We start from the raw sequence: 24,370 nt of genomic DNA, 5'->3' as shown, positions 1-24,370 counted from the left end.
ATTACAAGAAATGGAGATCACAGCATGGAAGTGGGAAGTGATTAATATGGATTTTGTCATGGGATTGCCCCGTTCTCGCCGCAAATTTGATTCTATTTGGGTGATTGTTGATAGGTTAACTAAATCAGCTCATTTTTTGCCAGTAAGAACTACTTATACTGCTGAAGACTATGCTAAGTTATATCTTAAGGAGATTGTGCGCCTTCATGGCATTCCGCTGTCAATTATTTCAGACAGAGACGCACAGTTTACGACAAAGTTCTGGAAATCTTTTCAGGAAAGTCTTGGTACTCGAGTAAATCTTAGTACGGCTTTCCATCCGCAGTCAGACGGGCAAGCTGAGCGGACTATTCAGACCTTAGAAGATATGTTACGAGCTTGTGTACTAGATTTCCAAGGAAGTTGGGAGGATCATTTGCCTTTGATAGAGTTTGCTTATAACAATAGCTATCATGCCAGTATCAAAATGGCTCCATATGAAGCTCTATATGGTAGGAAGTGTAGGTCCCCTACTGGTTGGTTTGAAGTCGGAGAAGCAAACTTATTTGGGCCAGACCTTGTTCATCAGGCTATTGAAAAGGTAAAGCTTATTCAGGAACGATTGCGTACAGCTCAGAGTCGTCAGAAATCTTATGCAGATGTACGACGACGAGAATTAGAATTTCAGGTAGGTGATTGGGTGTTTCTGAAGATATCACCTATGAAAGGCGTGATGCGGTTTGGTAAGAAAGAGAAACTTAATTCCCGATATATCGGACCTTATAAGATCATCCGAAGGGTAGGCCATGTGGCTTATGAATTGGAGTTGCCATCAGAACTGCAAGCGGTTCATCTAGTTTTCTATGTGTCCATGCTTAGGAAGTGTATTGGAGATCCATCCAGAATCGTACCTGTTGACGATATACAAGTTACAGAAAATCTGACATACGGTGAAGAACCAATTGTTATTCTCGACAGACAAGTCCGCATACTCCAAAAAAAAGACGTGACTTCAGTGAAGGTTCTATGAAGGAGTAAAGATAGGGAAGAAATGACATGGGAAGCCGAAGCAGAAATGAAGTCCAAGTATCCCCATTTATTCCCCGTCACAGATGATACTACTCCGAAAGAATTCTTGCAAGGTTCTTCTCTATCCGCAAATCACTTACAAGGTAAGAGTTATATTTAAACCCCCCTTAAGAGTCAATAAGATGAGAAATATTATTCAAATCATTGTATGACTGTGTGTCATTGATTACGGTATCATGTAGGACTTGTGATTAGGACTTGTGACATGTAGGAGATTATAGGTACTCCAATCACGAGAGATACTTTACTAACGTTCCGTGGAAATTTTATTAACCCTCGGGTATTCCGACATTCGAGGACGAATGCTTTTGAAGGGGCGTTGAATGTTACACTTCGTAGTCTTGTACGTGAAATCTATTAGGCATTAGTTGTTTAAGTGTAGACGTGGAGCATTTCCTAGGATATGGGAGATTGTATGCATCTATCTCATGGTTACGAGGGTTTAAGTTCATCTAATAAGCTACGGAAGAATCTGGGACCAAGCAAATCAAGGAAAATAAGTTTGCCGAAAATTTGAAATAGAATTTGAGTCAACTTTGGAGGGGTATATCTCCATGTATATTAGGAGTTTTAAGGTGTTTCAAAATCCTAAAATGATGTTCGTCGAGTCTAGTTTTCAATGCAACAAGCGGCTCATTGATAGGACATTAGAGTAGAGAATTATGGACGTTACAAATTCAGCTGACAAAGCAGAAACAGTGCTGCTACAGTACTGACGACTTTTAGACACTATAAAAGGGTTAAAAACCCCATTTTTCTCCATCATAAACTTCCAAAAATTTCAAGAAAATTCAGCAAGGCAAGAGAGCTCTTATATCACATAAAAGTGAGGATTTTGAGTAAATTTCAAGCTACGGAATATTAATCGAAGTCCGGACAACGTGTAGTCTCGATTATAATTTCATTTTGTGTTTGAGTTGGCTTGGAAACAAAGTAATTATTGAAGATCTTGATACTCTAGTAAAGATAAGGTATGAATCATTGAACCTCTCTCTTTATTAACGTTGATTTAGGAATATTTACGGGAATAAAAGTTATAGTTTGTTGTGTTGATGTTGTTGGCTTATGGATTGAGGTTTGAAGAAAGTTTTGGATGAAAATATGCATATTTATCTTGTATAATATTGAGGATATTGTTTTGGTATTTGGAGGAAGTCGATGATATAGGGGAGATGCTGCCCAAATTTTCGTAACCCAAATTAGTCTTCTATAATTAGTGCTTATAAGTTGATGGAAATATGATGAAAGTATGATTAAAGATATATTTCTCGATATATAGGCTCGGGTGAAGGGCAAGCATCGGTGTAAGGAGTTCTTTAAGTGGTGGCTTGACGAATAAGGTATGTAAGGTGTTCGTTTCCCTCTTTCTTTGGCACGAATCCAACTAGAATATAAACACAAGCGTTCCATAACAAACCCACTCTATTCCCATGCTTTGTATTTCAAATCTTAATGTCTTGTTATTTTATTGATTCTTAAAATATTATTTTACTTATCATCATCGATTACTCCTTTGGACTCGATACGAATTCCATAAGCTATTCGGAGGCTACCGACCTTATGTCACTCCGAAAGGCCAAGGTTAGATCATTGACTTCTCATACATGGTATATACATATAAATAAATGTATTGCACTATTTTACTACACCGTGCCGCGCTATATTCGGCCGGGCATGGCACGTAAATGCGCACACCACTGCAGTGGGCATGTTATGATATTGCCCCGGACGCGGGCTAATGATGATAACACCGAGCCTTAATGGCCGGGCATGATTTTACACATATAACACCGAGCCTTACGGCCGGGCATGGATACTATCTATTACGTACATATATATATATATATATATATATATATATATATATATATATATATATATATATATATATATATATAAGCATACCAATGATTTTATCATGCATTGTATTTTGTGCTACTTCCAGATGTTCGGTTTTCTTTTGCCTTTATTAATGTTACATTTTATCTTAATTATGTTGTTACTCTCCTACCTTATATACTCAGTACTTTTATCCGTACTGACGTCCCATTGCACGGGACGCTGCATTTCGTGCTGCAGGCTCTGACAGAGTTATCGAGAAGCAACCGCAGTAGGATTTTTCAGCTTCAGCGGTGTTAGCAAGTACCACTACTCCGGGCTTGTTATCTTTTGGTACTTTTCTGTTAGTATAACATATATTCATATGTATACTCTTAGAGGCTCATGGACTTAGTGGGATATGTAAATATTATGTATGGCCTTGTCGGCCTTGTTTTGGGTTCTTGATATTTTTCTGATAGCCTTGTCAGCTTTATAATATACTTTATGTTGTGGTGACCTTGTCGGTCCGCATATGTACATATGTGTTAAATTATCGCATATTTCTATGTTGGGCCTTTTCTGCGTGCAGATGTTCTTTGAGTTATGGTATGTGATGTCCAAGTAACTGTTAAGTCAGGTGACTTTCGGCCTACGGGTCGGAGCCTGTCATACTCCTCGTTGGGGGTGTGACATTTAAATATTATAAAAAATTTCGACCGCACACGGTCGAAAGTATTATTTTTATACAAATATTATTTAATGTTTTCGACCTCTTCTGGTCGAAATATGACAGAAGATAATTAAAAAAAAAAACAGAATTTCGACCGCATGAGGTCGAAATTTAGCAATATTGTTGCCAGATTTCGACCTCATGAGGTCAAAATTCAAAATGTTGCCCAGATTTTCGACCTCGTGCGGTCGAAATTCTAATTTCTAAGTGCAATTTCGACCTCATGAGGTCGAAATTATCAATATCTGGGTGAATTTTCGGCCTCATGAGGTCGAAAATCTGGAAAACAAATTCCAGCATTCATCTGCTTTTACAGCAACCCACCTGCCAATCACACTCATCAACCAAATCAACATCGCAATTCATCAACACGTCCAATTCATCAAAGTACTTCTACATTCATGATGCGTTGGCAAGAATGAACGATGAATATTTAAGATCGGCGATAGATTATCTCGAATTAATGACAGATTTATCGAAATTAATCCGAGGGCCGACGTATTTTGCTAGTCCTAATCTTAATAGTAATAGTTGGACTAAGTTGCCTGTTCATGATTCAGATTTTGGATGGGGAAAACCAATTCACATGGGACCTGCTTGTATTTTGTATGAAGGGACAGTGTATATATTGCCAAGTTCAAATGATGACAAGAATTTGAGATTGGCTGTGTGTTTAGATGCTGATCATATGGGACTTTTTGGAAAATACTTGTATGATTTTTGAGAGACAACCTTTGCAAATATTTCCAAGAAAATGGGACATGAATTGATGATCTCTGTATCGTTTCAATTTTATCAATGTCCCTGAGGAAACGGGTCATGATTGTGTCTGGTTGGATTAGATATGTTTAACTTTTTATTTGTTAATTGTGGGTTAAGTTGTCAGTTTTTTCAAATTCTTTTTCATGAATTGATGATCTATGTATCGTTCCAATTTTATCAAATGTCTCCAAGGATAGGTCGTGATTATCTCTAGGTATGCTTGAGTTTTGGTGTGGTTGGATCATATATGCATAACTTTTTATTTGTTAATTTTTTTTTTGTGTGTGTGTGTGTATGTGTTTGGGGACAGCGAAGTAAAAGTGTTTTCTAATTAAGGCGGTATCCCGACTAGCTTTGCGCACCTCGACTAATTCCATCGGTTACCTAGAACCTCAAATAAGAGAGGCAATGAAGTAAAAGTATTAATAAACTATTTCTTATTTCTTGCCGCCCTTCTTTTTATTATGCTGGACCGGTTACCAAAGATGCTAAAGATCGTCTTACTACTACTTTGTCTGCAAATGAAGTCCAAAAGGACTATCCAAATTTGTACAATGTGCTATATCTGCCTTATCTCTTATGTGAATTTTTCATGTATAACAAACTTGAGCCAATATTCTATATGGCAATACTTGTCTAATTTGCCTTTGTCAACACTGAGTAAACCATCCATTGATTTGTGAAGGGAACTGAAAGGCTCTTCAGATTTCAAAATATATTCAGTGAACTAATTAGAGCAACACCAACTCATACTCATTCCTATAGACAAGTATTTCCATATAGAATATTCACTCAAGTGTCTTATACATGAAGAGTTCACACAAGACAGATATAGCACATTGTACAAATTTGGATCTTTTGCAGTCTTTTTGAACTTCATTTGCAGACAAAGTAGTAGTAAGACGATCCTTAGCATCTTTGGTAAGCGGTCAAGCATAATAAGAAGAAAACAAAGGCAAGAAACAAGAATACTTTATCAATATTTTTCGTTCGTTGCCTCTCTTATTCGAGGTTCCAGGTAACTGATGGAATTAGTCGAGGTGCGCAAAGCTAGTTCGGATACCACCTTAATTAAAGAAAACACTTTTACTTCACCGACCCCACACACACACACACACACACAAAAAAAAAAAAAAAAAACAAAGTTATGCATATATCATCCAACCACACCAAAACTCAAGCACAAGTAGAGATAATCATGACTGATCCTTCGGGGACATTTGATAAAATTGGAACGATACAAAGATCATCAATTCATGAGAATGAATTTGAAAAAACCGACAACTTAACCCACAATTAACAAATAAAAAGTTAAACATATCTAATCCAACCACAACTCAACCACCTGGAGACAATCATGACCCGTTCCCTCAGGGACATCGATAAAATTGGAACGATACAAAGATCATCAATTCATGTCCCATTCTCTTGGAAATATTTGCAAAGGTTGTCTCTCAAATTTCATACAAGTATTTTTCAAAAAGTGGCATATGATCAGCATCTAAACACACAGCCAATCTCAAATTCTTGTCATCATTTGGACTTGGCAATATATACACTATCCCTTCATACAAAATACAAGCAGGTCCCATATGAATTGGTTTTCCCCATCCAAAATCTGAATCATGAACAGGCAACTTAGTCCAACTATTAATATTAAGATTAGGACTAGCAAAATACGTCGGCCCTCGGATTAATTTCGATAAATCTGTCATTAATTCGAGATAATCTATCGCCGATCTTAAATATTTATCGTTCATTCTTGCTAACGTATCATGAATTCTTCGTGCAGTTTTCGTCAATGGCTCTGATTGAAGTTCACTAGATTTAGCAATTGGTGTAGCTGTGAAAACAACATTTCCTAAGTAACCTTGTGGTAAAGGAGGAAAAAGTCTTGTCCTACCATTTGTAGCAACATGTAACTTTGTCAATTGGTCATCGTCTATGCCACGTGCCTTGCACGTGCAACGCCAAATGTGAGCCGCGAGGACTTCGTAAGTACTACCCTCATGCTCGGACCTGGTCCTGAGTAGGGTAAGTTGGTCTCTTGTGATCTTAAACATGCTCGTTGTACTGGACTTTGGTACGCTAACTTCACCATGGACGTTCTTCAGGGTTGGTGGAGGGTGATACTCGACATGTTCAAAGGCGGGTGTCGGTGGGTCCCGGGCACCGAGGAGGGACCGATGGATGAACGGCGGGATGGCAACGGAGAGGCCACGTGCAATATCCGACCACGTGTTGATGAAATGAATGGATGAAACGCCATCTGATAATGCGTGGAAAAGGCCACATCCTAAAGAGACTCCACCACACTTGAAAAGAGTAACCTAATAAAAAAACACATTAATAACAAAATTAATTAACATAGTGACTAGAAAATACAATTCAAGCATAGGGATATATGAGGTCGAGTTCATCCAATTATTATCAGATATTGTGGTAGTATGGTTGAGATTTCTACCTTAACCAGAGGTCTTGGTATCGAGTTACGAAAATGGAGAAAGAACGGTTTACCTCTTAGAAGGTTTAATTACCTGATCCGGACACTGCTGTCATAAAAAAACATGCATTTTACAACGAACTCCAATCAAAAAATGTGCTTGTTAGAAACCGTTTCCCACAGCCTTTCATCAAAATCCCAATTTTTTAAGGATTTCGACGAGAACGTTTGTCGAAAAGATGTGTATTTCTAGTATTAAATAAAGTTTAAAAAGGTGAGTGAACTCTCGTCTAAAAGAAGAGTTTAATAAGTTGTAGAATTTTCTGACAACAAAAAAAAAAATTCACCCCAACCGAGGTGATAGGTCGCCTTATGACCAATGCATTTACCAGCCAAATGGCAAAACGATGGGATTGAATGCGACTCAACTAATACATGTAAAAGAACAAAAGTATTTGAAATTAGAGTACCTGAAAGATGACAAGTGGAAAAGAAGAGATATCACCACAAGTATCAACATTAGGAATGAGTTTATTCTTCATCTCCGAACTTGGAACAAAATCACCAAAATCATCAACGAAAGTATCCTCACTTTGAGCTTCAACAAATAATACCCCTTCTCCATTACAATTTATCTCAATTCTTCCTTCATTATTTTTAGCTAATCTTCCAGCCATCGGATATTTACTAGATTTTCACATACACTGTAAACTTACCTTCCTTCTTTATTTAGAGCCCGTTTGGATTGGCTTATAAGTTGCCTATAAGCTGTTTTCAGCTTTTTTGAGTGTTTGGCTGGCCAGCTTAAAGTCATTTTGTGCTTAAAATAAGCCCAAAAAATTAATTGAGCCCGTTTGGCTTAGCTTATCTAAAGCAGTTTATAAGCTGAAAACAGCTTATAAGCCCAAAAATATAAGTTGGCCTACCCCAACTTATTTTTTTTAGCTTATAAGCTGTTTCCAGCTTATAAGCTGTTTTTTTAAGTCCATCCAAACAGGCTCTTAATGTTGGGCAATTCGCAGAATTGCCCTTCTTTTGGGGTGGTCTTTAAATTTTGTCCCTCATATTTGAAATCTTTAAATTTTTCTCTTCGGCTAAACCCCATGGGTTCCAGGTTCGAACCCCCACACAGTCAAAATTTTAAAAAAAAATCGCAAGGCAGTTTAAATTTCGCTATGCCCCCACCGGCATACACTTGTGAAGGAATTACCAAAGTTATGCCGGACCCGGCATACTTATGCCTTGGCATAAGTATGCCGGGTCCGGCATAACTTTGGTAATTCCTTCACAAGTTTATGCCGGGTCCGGCATAAAAGTTTGCCCATTAAAAGTATGTCTCCACTGGCATAAACTTGTTAAGGAATTACCAAACTTATGCCGGACCCGGCATACTTATGCCTTATGGGCAGACTTGGCATAAGTATGTCGGGTCCGGCATAACTTTGGTAATTCCTTCACAAGTTTATGCCGGTGGGGGCATACTTTTAATGGGCAAACTTTTATAATATGCCACATAAGGCGGAATGTTTCCTTAAGGCATAACTAAAAGTTTGCCTTATAAAGCAAAGTCTATACCTTAAGAAAAAGTTCTGCCTTATGGGGCATACTTTTGGTTATGTCTTAATTAAAAGTCTGCCCCATAAGGCATAGTTCCTTAAGGAAAAGTTTTACCCCATAAGCCATAACTAAACTATGCCTTGAGGAAAAGTTATGCCCCCTCCGGCATAACTTTAGTTTTTCCTTAAGGGCTTTATGCCGGATCCGGCATACACTCCCCCAGCTCTGCCTTGCGAAATTATTTTTTTATTTTATGCCTGAGCGAGGGTTCGAACCCAGAACCTTAGGTATCCAAGCGAAGGGCAAAATTTAAAGACCACAAATATGAGGGGCAAAATTTAAAGACCAACCCAAAAGAAGGGCAATCCGTGCAAAAAAATGCTTAATGTTTTGCAGTTGTTATTCTAGTACAAGCTTCATACCTAACAAATTGAAACACATAATAAGGACAAACTTCAAGTACACAATGGAAGCAAAGACTTACTGATAGTAGAAGGAATATAATAATATAAGTGCTCGTTTGGTTATCGGGATATAAAAATAATGTTGATATGTTTGATATTATTTTATTTTGTACTTAAATTATATTTTTATTTCTCGTATATGTATTACTGATATAATTTTATTGTGAAATATTGGTATGATTAAAGGGTATTTTTTTTATTTTAGGTGCTTTTATCCAGATATGCTAGCTAGCACATATATTTTTAATTCTATCTCACATAAAATAGATTTCCGTATAAATTATGAAAATATTATTTATAGGGAAAAAGAAACAAATATTCAATTAAATGTGCTAACATATATGTCAAAAACGTTAGAATAAAAGGGAACAGCGTTGGAGAAATTAGAACCGCATGAGCATGAATCATCACCTAACTATAATAAGCTCACCTGCTCACAAATTCAGGTAAGAAGATTTGAAAAATATCACAACTGAGATTTGAACTAGAGACGCAAAAGATACGACTAATTTATTGTAGATATAGCTGTAATGTGGATGATTTCATCGATCAACGACGGGTCTGGTGTGATCGGATGGATGAAATCTCTCTATCTTTAATTTAGCTAAAGGTTTCAGGCTCGAGCCATAAGAATGAAGATATTCCTGATAGGGAACACTTCTTCCTTTTATAAGCACTTGATGTTCGGCCTAAAATGCATATATTTATTCATTGTTTGTCACACATTTTAGTATTTTTAATTGGCTTTTGAGTATTATTATATTACTTTGTGCTTAATATTATATTTTTGTTATGTAGAAATAAAACGATGTGAAGATGAAGAGATTTAGAGTAAAAATTGAATAAAATGCGGAAGAAAAAAAGAATAGGAGACAAGTGGTGGAAGACATCATTGCTCCAATGATTGCAGTATGTAATCAAAAGTCAGAATTGAAATTAAGCAAAGAAAAAGTGACGCATCTGGGCATGTGACGCGTGGACGCGTAACAGTGCAGAGCGTCCAGATATTTTCCGGATCCACTTCTTCCTATTTGGTTTGGGCAATTCGCAGGATTGCCCTTTTTCTGGGGTGGTCTTTAATTATTGCCCCTCAAAATGCTAGTCTTTAATTTTTATCCTTCACGTAGCAACCCTGAGGTTCACGTAAAAAATTTAAGGTTTTGGGTTTGAATCCTCGCTCACACATAAAAATAAAAAATAATTTCACAAGGCAAGACTTGGGAAAGTTATGCCAGAGTCGTGATACGCGCGCTTAAGGCATAGCTAAAGTCTGTCGGAGGGGACATACTTTGCCTTAAGGCATATATTTTATATTTTTCACTTTGCAAGGCAAACTTTTAGTTCTGCTTTAAGGAAAAGTTTCACCTTATGTGACATATTTTTAGTTATGCCTTAACTAAGAGTCTGTCCCATAAGGCATAACTAAACTATACCTTAAGGAAAAGTCATATAGCGAAACTTTTCCTTAAGGCAAACCCCTTTGGTCGGAATGCCTATCAATCTTGGTCTATGCCTTAAGGAAAGATTCTGCCTTATGTGACATACTTTTAGTTATGGTTTAACTAAAATTCTGTCCCATAAGGCACAACTAAACTATGCAAAAAGTTCTGCTGGATCTGGCATAACTTTAGTCATGCCTTAAGCGCACGTATGACGACTCAGACATAACTTTCCCAAGTCTTGCCTTGTGATTTTTTTTTATTTTTATGTCTGAGTGGGGATTTGAACGCAGAACCTCAGGGTTTCTACGCGAAGGGCAAAACTTAAAGACCACAAATATAAGGGGCAAAATCTAAAGACCACCCCAAAAGAAGGGCAATCCGCGCAAAAAAATGACTTCGTTTTGGACTCAGTTATTTTATCTAGGCTTTTACCTACACCTATAAATAATTCATAAGACAGGGTTTTTACATGACTTTGGATAACTTGAAACCCCTAGTTCAGAATTTTGGACCTAGAGAGAGCTTGGAGCCGCCGTATAGGCCGTAGTTATAGGGCTTTATCTTCTCTTCTCTATAATGCTTATGTTTACATTTTTTTATTCGGATGATTTGTTGCTTTTCCTCCATGCCTAGATGGAGCTTAACTTTTTAGTTCTAGGGTTTTGACACAAACATGAAAGGTGACGTTTGATTATCATTTATATCTATTGATTTTCCATCTTTGGGTTACTTATTTATTCTTGATCTTAATTGTTTGATTATTTGACGAAATAGTTGGGCACTGGTGCGTAAGTTGCACTTGAAAGAGGGAATTCACGTACGTAATAAAAATAAATAGAGTTTGTTCGATTTAATCATTTCGCTACTGAGGATAGAAATATGCCCTTTGGCCCTACTTAGTTGGTTACGGAGAAGTAAATGTGTTCTTGTTACCTCTGACGACCATAGAAATATAGGCATTATAATAGTATCTACAAACTTGTGAGTAGTTCGAATGAATATTATAAGTTAACATCAACCTGTCAACTAGTAACCCAGGAAATAAAATAGGTACAACAATAGGAAGACTCAACTGGATTGTTAGTGGTCATAACCCTAGATCAATCTCTTCTCCGATAAAAATTCAATATTTCTTGGTTGAAGTTCAATATTGGCTTTCTTTTATTCTTAGTTAGTTTATAAATATAAATTTGAATTTATTTCTTGTTTAGATAATTAGCATTAATTTAATTTAGTTGACAGCTAATCATAAGTCCCTGTGGGTACGATATCTAGACTTTAATTCTATATTACTTGTACGACTGCGTATACTTGTGTGTGCGTTTGGAAGCAACAACACTACATGGCGTGAATCCGAATTAGTCGGGCCAATAAATTTCAGATTTCAGATGATTAAATCGAGTTACAACCAATTTATTGTGGATATCTGATATAAATGATTTTGATAAGCAAATGATGTTATCGGATGGATGAAATCCCTTTATTTATAGTCAAAGGTCTCGGGTTCTAGTCATGAGAACGAAGTGGTGGACGTCACCATTACTCCAATGATTGGAGTATGTAACCAAAAGTCAGAATTGAAATTAAGCAAAGAAAAAGTGACGCACCTGGGCATGTGACGCGTGGACAGTGCCGAGCGTCCAAATATTTTCTGGATCCACTTCTTTCTATTTCGTTTGGGCAATTCGAAGGATTGCCCTTCTTTTGGGGTGTTCTTTAATTGTTGCCCCTTAAATTGCTGGCCTTTAATTTTTGCCTTTCTCATACAAATCTTTGTCACACTCCTTTTTTGCGCCTCCGCACTATAAACGCGCAGGTTTTATTATTAAAGAGTTTTTCCATTTGAAGTGACGGTTTTGAAAAGGGATTATTTTATTTACAGAGTCGCCACTTGGAATTGAGTTTTGGTGTTCCAAGCCACCTTATGAATCCCTAATCAAAAGGAAATGACTCTTTTATTATGGTCCGCGAAAACAGAAGACCAGGTAAGGAATTCTATTGACCGGGGAGAAGGTGTTAGGCATTCCCCGAGTCCCGTGGTTCTAGCACGGTCGCTTTATCGACTTATACTTAGCTTAAAACTAATCTTTGGACATATTATGTATCTAAGTCTTGATTTGCTCGTACTTTTATTTATTGAACTTTTTACTTTTTTTTTTTTTTTTTTTGTCTTAACTCGGATGCGTAACCGCATTCCGGATCTTTTAGGCGTCTCAAAATAAGATGCATAGCTGCATTCTTACTCGAAACAAAATTAATTATTAAAAAGAGTTCGGCCAAGGTATGTAACCGCATCCTTGAGTTATTAAGGTGTCTCGGAATAAGATGCGTAGCCGCATTCTTAGTCGAAACAAACGTCTTAAAACGCGCCTAAAGCTCGTCTAGCGTTAAAGGCATTATTTGTCTCTAAAATCCGAGACTTAAAATTATTTGGTTATTATTTTTAGTCATTTTCACTCTTTGGCAACGGGTTTTGAAACATGTTCGCAACCCATCCCGCTCTCTTACAATTGGTTTTTCCGTTCTTTTCTTTTGTACTTGACAACGGGGTTTGAGATAAATCTCCACCCCATCTCGTTCAAATCACATTAGATAATTCATTGATTAATTAATTAGGCTGTTAATTGGGCCTTTAACTTTTATTACGGACTAGTTGAAAGGCCTAATTACATGAAAACCCCATTCATAACCTCTCTGCGTACGACATTCAATATTGCAAAAGGGAATACGGACAAATCAATGATAACCTCGAAGCATAATATCAAAGTAATAAAATACATTGAACTTAAAAGAAGATAACGAAAAATATTACTATTCTAAAATTTCTACCATTTTCGGCTAAAGACTACTAACTGCAAGATGCATTTTTTTTCTTTTGGACCTTTTGGTCATGAAAAGAAACTACCTTGTACATTAAAAATGTAAAACATTATATCAAAAACATTTCACTGCAAACGTCAAAATAAACATGAAGCCAAATGTAGTAAATAGGAATAATCAGACCACTATATTTGCCCAAAATTAATTGAAAAAGGTCAGTTAACTTCTAAGCTGAAACCTTAATATTTAAACAAGTCATAAATGTTCACGACAAACTAAACAAGTGATGACATAAATCAAACAAAACAAAAATACTAACAGGAAGAGGAAACAAGCAAATATTTGATGAAGTACACTATTGAAGTGGAAAGATTGGACCTTTACGAAGGAAATTGCTTAGAACTTTGATTGTCAAGAACCTCTTGACCAGCAAATGAATACAGAGAAGTTGGCAACTGTTCAGAAAGCCAAGCAAAACAGAAAATAGCCACAAACTTTGAACGGGCCTCTAACCAAACAGAAAACGCCGACCAGAACACTCGAGCTATACCCACCACGACTTTCAAAACACTTGACAGTAGAAATAATGGCGAAACTGTGGACTCAATTTTTATGGAGGAATAACAGAAGGTAGGTGGACGATTTACATGGTCTCAGGTGCTCTGTTTTCTTTGGTTGGAGATGGGAGCTTCAATGGAGGTGACGAAGATGTTATGGTTTCACATAGTGTTGCAATGGTGTATCGATTATTAGGTCTATAGCGGCTAGCGTTATGGTGTAGGGTGTTATGGAAGTGAATGCTGACGATTTATTTTGTGTCTTGCGGCTGCTGATTTTTTTTTGTGTTGTCTCCGTATGGAAGTGGCGGCTGCTAGGTCCTCTTTCTAGGGTCTATAATGAGATATTTATATGGTGTGTAGGGTAGGGTTTTGAGTGTGTTATTCATTTTTTCTTTCCCCAAAATACCCACATGAATAAAAATATCTTGAAGGTTGAAGGGAATATTCCCTTCCCAAAATGGATTATGCTTTTTTGTGTGGATAATGTGAAATTTTGCCAAGTGGCGGACCATCATTGGTTCCATTTTTATTTTTCTTTTCCATTAAAAGGATATATAAAATATCAAAATAAATATATTAATCAACTATTTTTAAACCAAAACTAAGGAAAAATTAAATAAATAGAATAACGAAAAATCCAAAAGATAGAATTAACTTAGAAAAACTAGATTAAAAGAAACCTATTTTTTGTAATTTTTCCTTCTTTTAAATGCAAAACTTATACTCTAGAAATAGCAAATATTTTTGTTCTTTTTGATTTTCGCAAATAAGCCTACTAAAAATGAAATAGAATAAAACTAACACGTCAAAATTAAAATTAAAAGAAATATTTAAAACTATAAGATGAAACACACGGGGAGGGTCAAAATTACGTGTCTACAGCATGTCTCTCTTTGGTTGGGGACGCGAAGCGTTCTCAGACAAAGACGTAGACAACGAGACAAATTTGGACCCGACCATTATTTGAAGGAAGAGAAAGGAATGGAACAAAATGTGACCGAGCCCTGGTCTTGGGCATCCTACATATCTCGGGTTATAAGAGAATCACGTCTCGTGTAGTTCAAGAGGTAAGATGGGTGATGAAACATACTGAGTTGGGGAGTCGATTGAGGTCCTGTCGAGGTTCCGGTCCGCGGCTCCTGTTATTACATCAAAATGAAAAATAAAAGTTACAAAGAAAATACAAGTAAAAGACTCTATCTATGCAGTTTCTCTTGAATCTTGACTTGAATCTTCATGCTTGTCTCTAAACTTTAAAATTTAAAGTCATCCCTATTCTCCAGGCGGGGCTCCTGCTACTTCTGACTGAACTTAAAACCAACTCAAAGTACACCCCATTCTTCAGGCGGGCTCCTGAGCTTGAAATTAAAAAGCAGTTGAATGTTGACCCTATTATTCAGGCGGGCTCCTGCTACTTCTAACTGAAAGTACACCCTATTCTTCAGGCGGGCTCCTGAACTTGAAATTGAAAGATGTCCCTATTATCTAGGCGGGTTCCTGAACTTGAAATTGAAAGGTGGCCCTATTCTCCAGGCAGGTCCTGACTTGCTTCCCATTCTTCAGGCGGGTCCTGACTTGCTTCCCATTCTTCAGGCGGGTCCTGACTTGCTTCCCATTCTTCAGGCGGGTCCTGACTTGCTTCCCATTCTTCAGGAGGGTCCTGACTTGCTTCCCATTCTTCAGGCGGGTCCTGACTTGCTCCCATTCTTCAGGCGGGTCCTGACTTGCTTCTCATTCTTCAGGCGGGTCCTGACTTGCTTCCCATTCTTCAGGTGGGTCCTGACTTGCTTCCAAGTGTAAAAGAAATTTCAAATTAAGAAAACTGTAAAGCCGAGAGAAAATCCTTAAAAAAAAGAAATTTCTTAATTTGAAATTTCTTTTTTTAAGGATTTTTATTGGTTAAAGTTATTGTTTTTTAATTATTCAAGTGTAAACAAAAACTGAGTTAATTGAAAGCTGCAAAATTGCGATTAGCGAGTATTTATTGGTTTAAGTGCACATTTATAGTCTCATGTATATGCGTTTGCCTTATTTTTGCATTTTAAAAAAAAATATTTTGTGATATATTTAGGGCTTGTTTGGCCATGAAAATTGTGAGTGTTTAAAAAATATAGTTTTTGTTTTCAAAACAACTGAAAAACTTGAAAAATACACTTTGAGTAAGTTTAAGTGTCTATCTGGTCACCTTATAAGTTTATATGCCTATCTTATAAAACATGCCAAGTTTAAGGGTCCATCTGGGTATTAAGCCTTAAAACTATAAGATGAAACACACGGGGAGGGTCAAAATTACGTGTCTACAACCTTGAGGTTCACGTTTACTTTACAAGGTAAATTTTTAATTATGCTTTAAAGAAACGTTTTGTCTTATGGGGCACACTTTTAGTTATGTCTTAACTAAGAGTTTGCCCCATAATGCATAACTAAATTATGCCTTAAGGAAAAGTCATAAGGCGGAACTTTTTCTTAAGGCAAAGTCTATGCCTTAACGAAAGATTCCGGCTTATGCGGCATACTTTTAGTTATGGCTTAACTAAAATTCTGCCCCATAAGGCACAATTAAACTATGCAAAAAATTCTGCTGAATCCGGCATAACTTTGGTCATGTCTTAAGCGCGCATATGCCGGCTCCGGCATAACTTTCTCAAGTTTTGCCTTGTGAAATCATTTTTTATTTTTATGTCTGAGCGGGGGTACGAACGCAGAACCTCAGGATTTCTACGTGAAGGGCAAAACTTAAAGACCACAAATGAGCGGCAAAATCTAAAGACCACCCCAAAAGAAGGGCAATCCGCGCAAAAAAATGACTTCGTTTTGGATTCAGTTATTTTATCTGGGATTTTTCCTACACCTATAAATAAATTATAAGACAGGGTTTTTACATAACTTTGGATAACTTGAAACCCTTAGTTTAGAATTTTGGACCTAGAGAGAGCTTGGAGCCGCCGTAGAGGCAATAGTTACAGAACTTTATCTTCTCTTCTCTATAATACTTATTTTTACGTTTTTTTATTCGGATGATTTGTTGTTTTTCCTCCATGTCTATATGGAGCTTAACTCTTTAGTTCTAGGGTTTTGACACAAACATGAAAGTTGATGTTTGATTATCGTTTATATCTATTGATTTTCCATCTTTGGGTTACTTATTTATTCTTGATCTCAATTGTTTGATTATTTGACGAAATAGTTGGGCACTATCTGTGGTGCGTGAGTTGGACTTGAAAGTGGGAATTCACGTACGTAACAAGAATAAATAAATTTTGTTCGATTTAATCGTTTCGCTACTGAGGATAGAAATATACCTTTTAGCCCTACTTAGTTGGTTACGGAGAAGTAAATGCGTTCTTGTTACCTCTGGCGACCATAGAAATATAGGCATTATAGTAGCATCTACAGGCTTGAGAGTAGTTCAAATTAATATCATAAAGTTTAGATCAACCCGTCAACTAGTAACCCAGGAAATAAAATAGGTATAACAATTGGAAGACTCAACTGGATTGTTAGTGGTCATAATCCTAGATCAATCTCTTCTCCGATAAAAATTCGATCTTTCTTGGTTGAAGTTCAATATTGGCTTTCTTTTATTCTTAGTTAGTTTATAAATATAAATTTGAATTTATTTCTTGTTAGATAATTAGCATTAGTTTAATTTAGTTGACAGTTAATCATAAGTCCATGTGGGTACGATATCTGGACTTTAATCCTATATTACTTGTACGACTGCCTATATTTGTGTGTGCGTTTGGGAGCAACAGAACTACATGGCGTGAATCCGAATTAGTCGGGCCAATAAATTTCAGATTCCAAATGATGAAATCGAGTTACAACCAATTTATTGTGGATATCTAATGTAGATGATTTTGATAAGCAAGTGATGTTGTCGGATGGATGAAATCTCTTTATGTATAGTCAAAGGTCTCGGGTTCTAGTCATGAGAACGAAGACCCCTAATAAAGAACGCTTGTTCCTTCAATAGGCACCACGGCACAGTGCCGGCTTAACCCCCAAGCGGCCAAAGCATAAGCTTTAGGCCCCAACAAATTAAGGGCCCCAAAAATTGATTCTATCATTAATCAAAAGTTCAATATATTATGGTTGATGTAAATATGATGAAAGAAATACATAATTAAATTAGTAGCTACTTGCATCTTCTTCAATTACTTGAATCAATTTTGTTCTAACTCTAGCTTTCGATGATATTTTTATCCTTTTAAGATTTCTATAGACAAAGTTTACGTTAATTATTTAGAACATAAAGTGTTCTAGATTGGAATTAAAGCTTGTTACATTGTCAACTGAACAAGGAATATCATAAAAAAAAAAATGATTAGAGGAAAAATTAATAATTTTTCATCCCAAAAATTTAAAAGAATAGATTTCTAATGAAAAATATATAAATGTTTTATTAGATAAATTTAAAGCCTTCTTATCAAGGTTAGCTTTAGGCCACCGATTCCATTGAGCCACCCCTGGTACGATATAAGGTGAATGTAAATTAGACAGATTAATAAATTTCAAATAACAGATAATTATGGTTTTAGTGTGAACTATTTTAATACCTTCGCATTCATGGCTGGTCAGCTTCGAAAGGGAATAGCTCAAAATGAGGATAAGAATAGCCCAGCACTTTCATCAAATGAAATGACGCATTAACTGTTGTTGGAGGAAAAATACAAATGTAGAAAGAGTTTAAGTTATACAGATCGATCGATTGTGTGAAAAATATTTGAACGATATTTCTATATATTATTCTTGAGTATTAAAGAAAAACCCGTCATCTAAGAAAAACCTGCCGAGGCAAGTTGGCGCAGAGCTAAAAGCTCAGTGAATAATACCGACACCTATACCCTCTCCACTTAAATAACAAGCTTTAGTCCTTGCAGTGGTCAAAAAATGTGACCTGCGCTTAACACATGCATTACGTGTTTCGCTCTTACTGCTCAAATATGCCATCGAACTATCGAAAATGGTTCATCTATGCCACTCGTCAATAGTTTGAGTCATTTATGTCATCATCGTTACCAAAATAGCTCATTTATGCCATTTTTCATTAATTCCGATGTTATAATACCAGATATGACACATGACCTCCAATTAGAGGTTCACGTCGTTTAATTAAATCAACCCAATCCGACAGTTTGATGGGTCAGATTATTTTACTAATTTGTGATTTAAAATTGTGCTGGTTTAATTAAACAACATGGACTTCTAATTGGAGGTCAAGTGTCATATCTGATATTGTAAAACCGGTGTTACTGAAAAATGGCATGGTTGAGCCATTTTGGTAACGGCAATGATATAAATGAGCTATTTTCGATAGTTTGATGGCACATTTGAGCCATTTTCCATAATATATATAGTAGAACACTTGGAATCAAAGTGAAGCACTAATTCCTCAATGGCGTCAACACCGCAACAATTCAAAGTCAAAAACTCACAAGCAAATAATAATGCGAAGTCTCTTTTCACAGACAGGAAGATGATCCTATTAAATATGGCAACTAATAGAATCAAAACATGTTGGGAAGTTTGTTAACTTGAAATAACTTTAACACACTGATTTTGATTGTACAACATATTAGATCAGTCAAAACTCTATAACAGCTCTGGTTGTCCGAATAATTTTTGACTGCTATAGGAAAATGTTATAGTATTATAGAGATCATATAATAGAACATAACATGAAAAGTTGATTCCTAAAAGAATTTAGTTTATATCATGAAATGATGTTATAAAGGATGTCTGTTATAGAGAAGTCACTGTACTACCAAACTATAGCAAAAAAAAAAGGTACAAAAGCAAGCTAATAGAGAAAACTGCAGAATGCAAATACCAGCGAGAGCTAGCAATAATAAAACTACCAAAGGAGCCAAAACTGAAGACAAACTTCTATTATCAAATTCTACTTCAGAATAGTGTAAAGATTGGAACAGTTGCATTTATGAACTCACAAGTTCGACAAAACTTAATATAACAAGTCAACGGGAAAAAATAAATGAAAAACTAATGGAATACAAAACAGCTGGGCTACGTAAAGCAGCCCGTTGCCCCGACAGCAAATATGGCATATAATTTACCATGTTGCAAAACTGTCTCACATAAAATCATCTGTTCTTTACTGTTCCAATTATGAAAAACTGCGATACAGTTGCTCTGGTTAACTTTACTGGAACAGATTTTTGCAGGCTTCAATATCACTTGCTTGTGAATCTAATACTCCTTGACTCGTAGGGCTAGAGCTAATAAATCCCGTGATGCATTTCACATTGATGACATGGGAACTCAACCACATGCAATGGTTTGACTCTTTTTTTGGATTCTCATTCATCGAGAGGAGTTGTCCAAGCATGTTGCTTGATGGATTTAAGTTTCTTATAGAAAGGACCAATGGATACAATTGTTCCGTTCCGTTATGATATCTGAAGTCCACTGGACCGTCTAATGGTATTAGTTATTCTCTCACACGAACCTTCTCGAACTTGTGTTTCGTTCCTTGAAGGTTTCGAACCACAATCACTTTTGCTAAATGTTACGGCCTAATAGCTCTAATGCTGAACTATTGACCCTACTTGTTCGGATGGGTGGTCACACCAAAGAGTTCCCAGACTGCATTCATACATCCGAAAGTAACTTAGTGTGCAACATGAAAAATTCCATCGAGAAGAATCAGCAAAGAAAAGAAAAACGAGTTAACAACATTAACATGCTTATTTGAGATATTGTCCTCGGGCTGAGGAGTGTCCATGTGAGTTCGTTGAGGTGGTTACACTGGCCTGTGGTCCTCTTTTATATTCTGTCGAGGGTTGTTGCATTTACTTGACAAAGTGCACAATGCTGGTCATCCTTTAACATTCTTCAATGAAAAACTGCTTGATGGAAGCTCACTTAGTAAACCTCATATGGGCGTGTTAAAGCTTTCAGTTTTGCTCTATATAGGACTTCTATCAGACTTATACTGTAACAAAATACTCACAAAGTCCATTACCTAGCAATTCTTGAATTAAAACCAGTGTTGTCAAGGCTCATTTAAGGCACGCTTAAGCCTTGAAGCTGAGAAAAGCTCAGGGAGGGCGCTTCGCATCACTTAAGTTTCATTTCAAAGACACTAAGGTGTGCGCCTCATTGTTCATGAGTTCTATCTTGAATCCAGCAAATACTAACAACAAATATAATCGGCTAATAAGTGTATTAAGGGAAACATTATGGATGAACTTGTTACATTTCTTGAAACGCATACTCCATATTTTTATTTTTACCATTCATTGCGCCTATTTTTTTTTTAAACTAAAAACTCACCCTTAAATTGCGCTTTTTAGAGTTTTGCCTTTGACAACACTGAGTAAACCATCCATTGATTTGTGAAGGGAACTGAAAGGTTCTTCAGATTTCAAAAGATATTCAGTGAACTAACTAGAGCAACACCAACTCATACTCATTCCTATAGATAAGTATTGCCATATAGAATATTGACTCAAGTGTCTTATACATGAAGAGTTCACACAAGACAGATATAGCACATTGTACAAATTTGGATCTTTTGCAGTCTTTTTGAACTTCATTTGCAGACAAAATAGTAGTAAGACGATCCTTAGCATCTTTGGTAAGCGGTCAAGCATAATAAGAACAAAACAAAGGCAAGAAACAAGATTGCTTTATCAATATTTTTCGTTCGTTGCCTCTCTTATTCGAGGTTCCAGGTAACTGATGGAATTAGTCGAGGTGCGCAAAGCTAGTTCGGATACCACCTTAATTAAAGAAAACACTTTTACTTCACTGTCCCCACACACACACACACAAAAAAAAATAAAAAATTAACAAATAAAAAAGTTATGCATATATGATCCAACCACACCAAAACTCAAGCACACGTAGAGATAATCATGACCGATCCTTCGGGGACATTTGATAAAATTGGAACGATACAGAGATCATCAATTCATGAGAATGAATTTGAAAAAACCGACAACTTAACCCACAATTAACAAATAAAAAGTTAAACATATCTAATCCAACCACAACACAACTCAACCACCTGGAGACAATCATGACCTGTTCCCTCAGGGACATCGATAAAATTGGAACGATACAGAGATCATCAATTCATGTCCCATTCTCTTGGAAATATTTGCAAAGGTTGTCTCTCAAATGTCATACAAGTATTTTTCAAAAAGTGGCATATGATCAGCATCTAAACACACAGCCAACCTCAAGTTCTTGTCATCACTTGGACTTGGCAATATATACACTGTCCCTTCATACAAAATACAAGCAGGTCCCATATGAATTGGCTTTCCCCATCCAAAATCTGAATCATGAACTGGCAGCTTAGTCCAACTGTTAATATTAAGATTAGGACTAGCAAAATATGTTGGCCCTCTGATTAATTTAGATAAGTCTGTAATTAACTCAAGGTAATCTATCGCCGATCTTAAATATTCATCGCCCATTCTTGCCAACGTGTCATGAATTTTTCGTGCAGTTTTCGTCAACGGCTCTGATTGAAGTTCACTAGATTTAGCAATAGGTGTAGCTGTGAAAACAATATTTCCTAAATAGCCTTGTGGTACAGGAGGAGAAAGTCTTATCCTACCATTTGTAGCAATATGCAACTTTGTCAATTGGTCATCGTCTATGCCACGTGCCTTGCACGTGCAACGCCAAATGTGGGCCGCAAGGACTTCATAAGTGCTACCCTTGTGCTCGGACCTGGTCCTAAGTAGGGTAAGTTGGTCTCTTGTGATCTTAAACATGCTCGTTGTACTGGACTTTGGTACGCTAACTTCACCATGGACGTTCTTCAGGGTCGGTGGAGGGTGATACTCGACATGTTTAAAGGCAGGTGTCGGTGGGTCCCGGGCACGGAGGAGGGACCGATCGATGAACGGCGGGACGGCAACAGAGAGGCCACGTGCGATTTCCGACCATGTGTTGATGAAATGAATGGATGAAACGCCATCTGATAATGTGTGGAAAAGGCCACATCCTAAAGAGACTCCACCACACTTGAAACGAGTAACCTAATAAAAAAACACATTAATAACAAAATTAATTAAGATAGTGACTAGAAAGTCACAATTCAAGCATAGGGATATATGAGGTCGAGTTCATCCAATTATTATCAGACATTGTGGTTGTATGGTTGAGATTTCCACCTTAACCAGAGGTCTTGGTATCGAGTTATGAAAATGGATAAAGAACGGTTTACCTCTTAGAAGATTTAATTGCCTGATCCGGACACTACTGCCATAACAAAAAACATGCGTTTTACGATGAACTCCAATCGAAAAATGTGCTGGTTAGAAACCGTTTCCCACAGCTTTTCATCAAAATCCCAATTTTTTTAGGATTTCGACTAGAACGTTTGTCGAAAAGATGTGTATTTCTAGTATTAAATAAAGTTTAAAAAGGTGAGTGAACTCTCGTCTAAGAGAAGAGTTTAATAAGTCGTAAAATTTTCTGACAACAAAAAAACTTTTCACCCCATCCGAGGTGATAGACCACCTTATGACCGATGCATTTACCAGCCAAATGGCAAAAAGACGGGATTGAATGCGGCTCAACCAATATAGATAAAAGAACAAAAGTATTTAAAATTATAGTACCTGAAAGATGACAAGTGGAAAAGAAGAGATATCACCACAAGTATCAACATTAGGAATGAGTTTATTCTTCATCTCCAAACTTGGAACAAAATCACCAAAATCATCAACAAAAGTATCCTCACTTTGAGCTTCAACAAATAATACCCCTTCTCCATTACAATTTATCTCAATTCTTCCTTCATTATTTTTAGCTAATCTTCCAGCCATTGGATAAAATGAAACTAAAACATTGCTTAAAGCCTCTTTCATAATTCTTGAATCAAAGAAATTATTTTTGGATAATATTCCATTATTATTAATTGGCTTGTAGAAATATACAGTCAAAAGATGGATTCTTCCAACTATTAAATCAAGATTTGAGTTCCACAGAATTTTTAAAGGAGTTGGTTTTGATGGTTTCACCATTGTTGTTTCTATAATATTGATCTTCATATTCTTGATTTTCACTAGCAAAAAAAAAATAGAAGAAAAAGGTAACTATAATATAATGAGAGGGATGAAGATGAATGTTTGGTTCTAGGAGGAGGAATATTTATAGCCTGAATTACACTTTATTGTGATTGGTCAGTACTATAAGATATTATATTTTTCTTATTGATATAGTTTATTGTCTTCTATTTGATGATTTACCCGCAGAGGAGACTCAGGATTTAACGACACGTTAGTGGAGCCACTTTTGTCCAAGGAGTGTCAGTTGACACTCGTTGATTATATATATTATATATTGAATTCTCTTTGCTTTTTTATGTTTACTTCTTTTTATTTTGAATCATCTTGATGAAACATTCTGGCTACATGTTAGATTCTTAGTATTAAACTCATTTTATTTTTAAAATTTGAGTTCTATCTAATATTTACTAGATTTTCATATACACTGGAAACTTACCTTCCTTCTTTATTTAAGGTTTTGCAGTTGTTATTCTAGTACAAGCTTCATACCTAACAAATTGAAACACATAATAAGGACAAACTTCAAGTACACAATGGAAGCAAAGACTAACTGATAGTAGAAGGAATATAATAATATAAGTGCTCGTTTGGTTATCGGGATATAAAAATAATGTTGATATGATTGATATTATTTTATTTTGTACTTAGATT

General features: G+C 36.3%; 3 protein-coding genes across 3 annotated transcripts; 1 reads left to right on the top strand and 2 right to left on the bottom strand.

Annotated features, from left to right (window-relative positions):
• Positions 1-466: 466 nt before the first annotated feature.
• LOC132638025 (shikimate O-hydroxycinnamoyltransferase-like) lies at positions 467-4,343 on the top strand. Its single transcript, XM_060355018.1, has 2 exons — positions 467-580; positions 3,936-4,343. Exons 1-2 carry the CDS (start codon positions 467-469, stop codon positions 4,341-4,343), a joined length of 522 nt encoding a protein of 173 aa, XP_060211001.1.
• A 723-nt stretch (positions 4,344-5,066) lies between these two features.
• On the bottom strand, positions 5,067-7,519 carry LOC132638024 (shikimate O-hydroxycinnamoyltransferase-like; the record flags this gene model as incomplete). The annotated part of the gene is made up of 2 exons (XM_060355017.1): positions 5,067-6,711; positions 7,295-7,519. Coding segments are annotated over 2 exons (1,101 nt in total), but the record flags the coding sequence as incomplete, so codon positions are not given.
• Positions 7,520-21,505: 13,986 nt separating this feature from the next.
• LOC132638825 (shikimate O-hydroxycinnamoyltransferase-like) lies at positions 21,506-23,774 on the bottom strand. Its single transcript, XM_060355584.1, has 2 exons — positions 23,270-23,774; positions 21,506-22,684 (listed from the first exon to the last, which is right to left on the bottom strand). The coding sequence occupies exons 1-2, from the start codon at positions 23,699-23,701 to the stop codon at positions 21,809-21,811; spliced, it is 1,308 nt and encodes a 435-aa protein (XP_060211567.1). The 5' UTR covers positions 23,702-23,774; the 3' UTR covers positions 21,506-21,808.
• Between the last annotated feature and the right edge of the window lie 596 nt (positions 23,775-24,370).

Source organism: Lycium barbarum, chromosome 4 (assembly GCF_019175385.1).
Source record: "Lycium barbarum isolate Lr01 chromosome 4, ASM1917538v2, whole genome shotgun sequence".
Lineage (NCBI taxonomy): Eukaryota > Viridiplantae > Streptophyta > Magnoliopsida > Solanales > Solanaceae > Lycium > Lycium barbarum.
Note: the sequence above shows the minus strand (reverse complement) of the source record. Positions and strands in the feature narration are given on the sequence as shown.

Coding starts and splice junctions, on each gene's coding strand:
- LOC132638825 (XM_060355584.1), bottom strand. CDS start 23,701: ATGAAGATCAATATTATAGAAACAACAATGGTGAAACCATCAAAACCA. Junction 22,685..23,269: donor TTCCACTTGTCATCTTTCAG/GTACTATAATTT, acceptor TTTTTTTATTAG/GTTACTCGTTTCAAGTGTGG.
- LOC132638025 (XM_060355018.1), top strand. CDS start 467: ATGGCTCCATATGAAGCTCTATATGGTAGGAAGTGTAGGTCCCCTACT. Junction 581..3,935: donor TTCATCAGGCTATTGAAAAG/GTAAAGCTTATT, acceptor CTGCTTTTACAG/CAACCCACCTGCCAATCACA.